Source organism: Hemicordylus capensis, chromosome 4 (assembly GCF_027244095.1).
Source record: "Hemicordylus capensis ecotype Gifberg chromosome 4, rHemCap1.1.pri, whole genome shotgun sequence".
NCBI lineage: Eukaryota > Metazoa > Chordata > Lepidosauria > Squamata > Cordylidae > Hemicordylus > Hemicordylus capensis.
Genome location: NC_069660.1, coordinates 208,451,070 through 208,458,841, shown reverse-complemented (window position 1 = coordinate 208,458,841; position 7,772 = coordinate 208,451,070). Strand labels below are relative to the sequence as shown.

At 42.5% G+C, this 7,772-nt stretch overlaps 1 protein-coding gene across 24 annotated transcripts in view; it reads right to left on the bottom strand.

The window, feature by feature from the left end:
* Positions 1 to 2,044: 2,044 nt before the first annotated feature.
* Positions 2,045 to 7,772, bottom strand: part of FARS2 (phenylalanyl-tRNA synthetase 2, mitochondrial) — a 393,182-nt gene continuing 387,454 nt past the window's right edge. For 23 of the 24 annotated variants that reach the window (XM_053247747.1, XM_053247745.1, XM_053247741.1 and 20 more), the window contains one exon: positions 2,045 to 5,215. In XM_053247747.1, coding sequence (XP_053103722.1) covers positions 5,077 to 5,215 — 139 coding nt within the window. In that variant the 3' untranslated portion in view covers positions 2,045 to 5,076. The remainder of the gene's footprint in view (positions 5,216 to 7,772) is intronic. The other variant, XM_053247750.1, reaches the window with a different exon arrangement.

Sequence of the window (7,772 nt, the reverse complement as noted above, 5' to 3'; positions counted from 1 at the left end):
CGAACCAGTTTAATCGCAAACTGGGCTGAACCAGATTCGAACCGAACTGTGGGTGTGCAAACCAGTTCGGTCAAACCAATCAGCTGGGCTGGTCAATTTGACGAACCAGCTTGAACCAGTTTGAAGCCAGCCCAGCTGATCGGTTTGACCAAACTGGTTTGCACACCCACAGTTCAGTTCGAATCTAGTTCAGTCCAGGCTGGTTCGAGCGGTTTGATTGCAAAACACTTCATAAGAACAGCCCTGTTTGGTCAGGCCTAAGGCCTGCTGGATCAGGCCCAAGGCTTCAAACTGGTTCAAGCTGGTTTGTCAAATTGACCAGCCCAGCCGATCGGTTTGACCGAACTGGTTGTGGTTTGCACACCCACAGTTCGGTTCGAATCTGGTTCAGATCTAGATTGACCTGCTCCAGATGGTCTGTGTATACCCCCACATAGGAGATCTTGGGAAAGTAGGTACATGTGAGCTTACTACAGGCCTTTTTTATTAAAAACAAGAACAATATTAGTTATTCTTATAATAACCCTGTAAGCTGGGTCCATATTATTTTCCCCCATTGCAGATGAAGGAGTGCTGAGTCTGAAAGGCAGCAGCTTGTCTAAGGCGACTTAATGAAATTTGAAGTGATATTTGCATGTTCATGTCCACTATACCAGACCAGCATTCAAGATATTATCATGTGACATTATGAGACCGAATCATTTCATAGTGCTAGCTTTTCCACATTAATGGTTGTGTGAATGTGAGTTTGGATGTGGCAGTGGAGGGAAGGCTGGCATACTTACCTGGTAGACCAACTTCGTCAGTTGTGTACATCAGTCTCTTGAACCTGATCATTTATATATTGCAAGAGGTACCTCTTTGCTCATTTCCACATTCTACTTCCCAGTAATTACCTTTAAGAGACAACTAGGTAAAGCAGGACCTGCATGGGCCTTCCTCGGCACAATGAACCAAATTATGAAGTTAGACATAAGAAACAGAATAGGCTCAACATCTGGAGAGCTTCAATACCTGCACCACCACAAGGGTTATGTACCTGAAGGATGGGGTTCCAAAGCTATGTTCTATGTTACTTAGCATGATCCCACTCTTAGTAGGCTAGTGGAACATTGCTGGAGGTCATGGAGAAGAAATAGATATGGAGGCCACAGGAAGTCTACCTTTGAACTCCAAGGACCGGTTTGAAACATATCTCAATATTCCTAAGAAAATAGAGCGCCCCCCCCCACACCTTGCAAGTTAAAGATTAGGTTCTTGAGAATCCAAAAAACTAGGCAAAACCCCGTGTCCTCAAAATTGCTTAAGACAAATGATCATATACAGTATTACCTTTGCAGAAGATCCCATGTGAAAGAATTGCAACTGAGTCATGAAGTGTTTTCAAAGGACAGTTTAACAGGTGTAACTGGAGATATTGACTATGGCAAGGAATCCATTGCAAAGACTGGGCTGGTCAAGGCACCCAGGCCAGAATCAAGGAAGGTAGTTCCTCCTGGAAGGATGGTGGAGTAGTGGAGCAATGGATTGAGGAGCCATGACGTTCATGGAGGAGGCTGATCTCCCATTCTTCTGTGTCCTGAGCAGAATTGGCTGAGAACCTTTTGCTCCAGAAAGGGTTGAGGATAAAAGCAGCCTAGCTTCCACCCAGCTCTGTCCCATCAATATTTAGGGGACAAGAGGCATCTCAGAGGGTCAAACCTATTGTATATTATTCGCTTTCCCACAGCAGGGCTAGGGGTATTGGAAGTTTCTATTAGGGCAACACAGGAGAGCCAAGAGAGCTTCAATAAGACTAGCTCTTGAGGGTTTCACACCTCCCTAATTTTTCATGTTTCTCTGGATCCTAAGGAAGTTATTCCATTCCACATGCTGGTGTGCTCACAGCCATGCAGTCTGAGGTTTCTATCCAACTTGTCTTCTTGACCCATTAGATAAGCATTTATGTTTGCAGGGCAGCATCACTTCTAGATGTAGGTCCATTAATTGTAATTCTGAATTATTCTCTCTCTACTATCCCTTGACAAATGGCTTGGCACCACGGCAAGTAAACACCTTTATTAATAATATATAATCATGATAATTAAGAATGAAACATTCCAGCCGTGGAAGCTAATTATTTATCATTTATCAAACCCGTATGATGCAGTTTTAAATCACGTCTATCCTAGTACTTACACAGAGAGGCATAATTTATACAAGGATAAAATCAAGGAATATGGCTGGAATGCAAGGAATATGGAATATACAAGGACAGATGCAAGGAATATGGCTGGCTCTCTTATTGCAAGTTATTTATTTATTGTTTATTTCTATACCGCCCCATACAAAAAAAGTCACTGGGAAGTTCACAATCTAAAAACCATTAAAACACTGGCACAATTAAAGCAATTTTAAAAATACAAATAAAATGCTAAAATAGGGCAGCTTGTTTTAAAGCTTTAAAACTATAAGTTAAAAAAATAAATATGGGCCAATGGTCCATTCACTCCAGAATCCTATGACAGATGACATATTGTTAGAGATTACTGAGAGCTTGACAACTTTTCCACAGGGATGCTACTGAAAACCATCTCCCCATAGTGAAGGATTTCTTTTTTGTGTGTGCTATAATTAGAAATTATTTACCATATGGGGAGGGGCCATCATGCTGAGTTTCTCTTTGCCCCCACTCCACCCTGCTCAATATTCCCAGCACAACTAGAGGAGAACATGATGCCATTATCTTTTCCTTTGCCAAATTGTGGTGATTATCATATTTAGACTATTCTGTTCCAGTTTCATCCTCTTCGATACAACTCTGCCACATATCCTCTTGTGATTAACAATCCCACTAATACCCTTGCATATTTGGCAAAAATTATAAAGTTTTGTCCAGGATTTTATTCTCTAACAACTGTATTTTATATCGCTGTATTTTCTTCTCCTGAACTATTGGGAGATGCTAACTATTGGGAGATGCTAATACTTTATTTACCCGAATCTAAGACTAGGTTTTTTCCAAGTTCCTTGATGTTAGAAATCAGGAGGGTCATCTTAAATTCAGAGACCTCTTTCTTTCAGGTCAATATAGTATAATCTGTATTTAAACTGTATTTTTAAAGTGGGTCATCTTAAATTCAGAGTCATCTTCTAGTCAGGTAAATATGATATTTGCTTACTTGGAGATTGTACAAAAGATGAATGGAGAGAGACCAGGCTAGTTCCAGTATTTCCAGAGTAAGGATATTTTGCTGACACTATTATAAAAACCTGTGACTACAGGCAGCAAATGAATATGCCAAAAATGTGTTGATGACAAATTTTAAAGACTTGACAGGTCAGTTATAACAACTGTTATTAAACTTGGAAAACAAGTGGCCAAATTATGATCTTAAATTGGAGAAAAACCTGAGTGAACCTATATCTCAAGGGGAATGGTTCTGGTTATGGAGGGATGTGACACTGTATTTAAGAAATGTTATTCGAAATGAATGTTTCTCAAAAATACAATATCACTGGTATGTAATCCCTGTTAAACTGTCTTACATATGCAAGAGTGGTCTAGATAAGTGTTCAAAATGTCACAGATATTTCCCATTTATTATGGTTGTGTCCCATAATAAATTCTGATTGAATATTCTGGATAATATGTTTGGTTATGTGAAAGGTGTAGTGTTAACAGACAATATTGAGTTGATATTTTCTTTCTTGTCAGCTCCAAGATTTGTATTGCATTTTTCTGGAAGTCTCCTCATGTCCTTTAATTAATCGGTTGATTTAAATGTATTTGAGATACTGCATTACTTACAACATTAACTTATGGTTAGAAAATCTGAAATAAAAAAGAAGGCACATACATCTGAAGGGTTTTATTTGTAAATTACTGGAATATGAAATGTATCGATGATATACTTATTTTCATTGTTTTGATTGGTTATGTAACCATTTTTAATTGCTTTAATTAAAGGCAATATGAAATTGTAATGATAGACAGATAGATGGATAGATTTGTATTGGCAATACAGAATATTGAAATAATAAAGAGTAGGGCCCCCCACCCCAACATGGTAGGCAAAAGAGGTAAGCTTGCATTTAACAAACACATGATTGCCCTGTAGGTTTAATTTGGCCATAAGAACTACACTAGACATTGTCTAGGCAAACATGTGGCTCTACCCCCACCTTTGTCAAGATAAGTGCCAGGGGAATATGAAGACATGGGGTTAGAGCAGAGGGCAGTAGGAAGGGATACTTAATCTTGCTTATGCCTGCCAGTAGTCCCCTGCAAATAGTTTACTTGATCTGTTCCCTTTCCCCGCCCCCACCCCAGCCTGATGACTTTTCAGAGCTTAGACAGAGAAAACAAAAACAAAACAAAACAAACCAAAACCAAAACCAAAAACCAAGGGAAGGGGCATTTGCAGGGGAGAATGGGTGTGAGGGAGAATTCACTCTCTCATCTACCAAGTCTTCCCTACAAATACTCTTCTAATCTCTGCATTAGTATTACAGGTAAATGGGAGTGGGGAACCCTGTGTTTCCCTCATAACGTCTAGTTCTCCCTTAAGTACTTATAGCAAAAAGTCTATGAAAGTCTTATTTGTGAATGGCCTGAGGCTCTACCTTAACAACAACCTGCCAGTGGAGAACAAAACACATTGACCTCATTCACACAATCAAAAACTGTGTCCTACTCGGGTTTGGGAGCTGTGTGTGTTCGAAATTTTTGGTTATATGGAAGCAAGGTATGAGGAAAACCTGCTTTCCCCCCTACCTTGTGTCCACACAGTCACTTCTACCCAGGCTTTCCTCTTACCTTGCTTTCACACAACTGAAAATTGGGAGCCACACAGCTCCAAACCCAAGTAGAACAGAGTTTTTGATTGTGTGAATGTCCTCATTGTCTCCAGGGACATGTAAAAAACATTTAAAATTATCCAACAAGATATTTATTAACAATAATAGGAAATGCCATATTATTAATCTTTATTACCTGAAACGTACCGCCATTGCCAAGAAGCTTCCATAAGATGGAAATTACTTTTAACAGTTGGAAAAACAAGAGAGAAAAATCAATGAACCAAGACTACAAGTTCAAAATCTTCCTTCTACTCCCAGTTCTTGTACAGTGGATTCCTCAATGGATTGATGAATGCTGCTTACTTCTTTCTGAGTCAGGGTCCTCTCCAAGTGCCGGTAAGTTATCCGGTAGCAATGGCTGACCCTTTTTGTCCTAGAAAATACAAACCAGATATCAGGTCTTTGTTATACGACAAATTAAGCAGCTTTGGAGGAAGGGGTGGAAAGGTCACTCCAGTTATCTCCTGCTTTTTCTTGCAGTATGGTTAGATATATGCCCTTCTCCAGATCTGCCAGTGGGAAAACAATTTTAAAGTCAAGAGGTCTGAACTGGTTAACATCTAGAATGGAAATTCAAATGGAAGGTGGCGGTGTATAGAAGACAGCTAGGCAATGGTATTGTTAAAGGTGTCCCTGTTGCAGTACACATGCTCATTTCACATGTCCTGCCATGACCTCTGGTTTAAATGGCTTCACAGTTCTCATAGTACTTCAAGGTGTACCCTCAAAAAGCTAACACTGGTCCCCAGGAGAATGACCAATGATGCTTCAATAGATGTGCATACAGGCAGTGCTACTGGTTACAGATGGAGCAAGAGAGAGCATGGTCCGCACCAACCACAGCCAGCCAGATAAAGCTGTTGTAGCATCCACAGTTGGTTCAACTGGTTGGGAGAAGGCCCTGCCATCCCTCTGTTGGGGGAATGGAGAGAAGAAGCATTCAGACGTTGTTTCTGCCAAGACATAAGAACAGCCCTGCTGGATCAGGCCCAGGGCCTATCTAGTCCAGCATCCGGTTCCCCACAGTGGGCCAGCAGATGCTGCTGAGAAGCCCATAGGCAAGAGATGAAGGCATGCCCTCTCTCTTGCTGTTGCTCTCCTGCAACTGGTATTCAGAGGCATCTGAGGCTGGATCCACTTTGTTTACTCCATGCATAATCTTACAAATTTCTATCATGTCTCCCCATAGTTGCCTTTTTTCCTAATTAAAAAGCCCTAGATGCTGTATCCTTGCCTCATAAGGAAGGTGCTCCAGACAACAGGCAGGAGAAACCCCTTCAAAGGAGTTGTGTATCCTAGAAAAGATGAGGCTGTCAAGTGACAGAGGGAGCAGGAGAGTGAGACAGTCTGCTTCCCAACTGATCAGCTAGATAAGGCTGTTGTGGCTGCTGTCCCCACTAGTGGTGTGTATGAACCCAAAAACGCAATTCAGTTTGAATCTGAATAGAATTCGAACTGAACTGCGTCCCCCTGAACTGGTTTGATCGAATTGACCAGTTTGGAGGTTTGGGCAGCAATACTTGTAAAAGTGAATCCAGTGAGGATTCCTCTTTACAAGTAAAGGAATGGGGGAATCCTCCAAAGGATGGTGGGGGAGTGGTGAGAAAGCTTGTTCTTACTGGCTCCCTGCTACTTGCCACTGCTCATTGTCCCCTAGTACATCCCCATCGCCTCCAGAATAAGCCTTTTAGACAGGCCACCTGTGTGGCAGTGGTGCAGTTCTGGCCTCCATGCATGTACAGAGTTCACACAAATGGCCTCTGCACATCTGCAGAGGCTGGAACCACGCCCCTGCACAGGCAGCCTGTTTAAAAGGCTGTTTTGGAAGCTATTCTGGGGGTGGCGGGGAGCAGCAGGAGCGGTGAGTGGTGGGGAGCTGGTAAGAACATTAAATGACCTTTCCTGCTGCTCCCCTGCCGCTGTGCCCTCTCTGTCCTTCTACGTCGAAGTGGTTCACATCAAACCAGGCTTGGTCTGGTTTGATCATAGACCAAACCCGGTTCAGTTCGCGATCGAGCCAACATACTGGCCCGGTTTGATGCAAACTGGTTTGACACTGAATAGTTTGTGCCCATCCCTAGTCCCCACCCAGAGGAAGGAAAGAACAGCTGTACAGCACTAACTTTTGTGCAATTGTTGGAATTGTTTCCATGGTGCCAACATACTTCCAATTCTTCCCTACTTGGAACAGTTTTCAAATAGTGTGTGTGTGTCTGTTTTTTAATATATTAGTATAGGAAGGGATGGATAGCCAGCTGCATATACACATGGGTGATCACAAGAAATAAGTGCAAATAATTACCCACAGTATAGAAGATTATTTGTTAATGTCCCATCAGGAACTTAGATCAAATTAATTCTGCAGGTGTTTCAATATTGCTGCAAGCAGCATTTCTTATTTTCGTACAGAAATGTCCTGCCATTTAAGAAAAGGGTTTAAAAATTTTTTTACTTTTTTTTAGACAATAAGGCTGTTCACACAATCACCGGGGTAGGGCTGCTCATGTGAAGTGCTGGGATCAGGGCTGATCCTGGTGCTGCCCCACTGGGTAGCCTGGGTTTCCCCCCTGGGCTTTTACTGAGGTAAGAGGGCGTGCATGTGTCCTCTTACCTCATTTCCCAGTCGTGTGTCTGCTCAGGCTGTAGGCGGCCCAAGCAGACATAGAGGCATGTGCCTAGAGCGCCCAGCTTGCGGGGAAATCCCCCAATGCACCGTGTTCCTTGCACAGTGCACTGGTGGATGCAGGAGGCTGCAACCTGATTTCCCTCCACTCCCTCGCTGCTCTCGGTGCTGCTGTGCACCAATTATGTGGGCTGTCAGCGCTGCTAAGCCCGAGTGCACCTTACATTATGTGGGGGAAGGCAGGACAGCTCCTGCCCTCCCCAGGCCGAGTAAGCGGCAGTCCTGAGAATGACCTTATTGTGTGCCC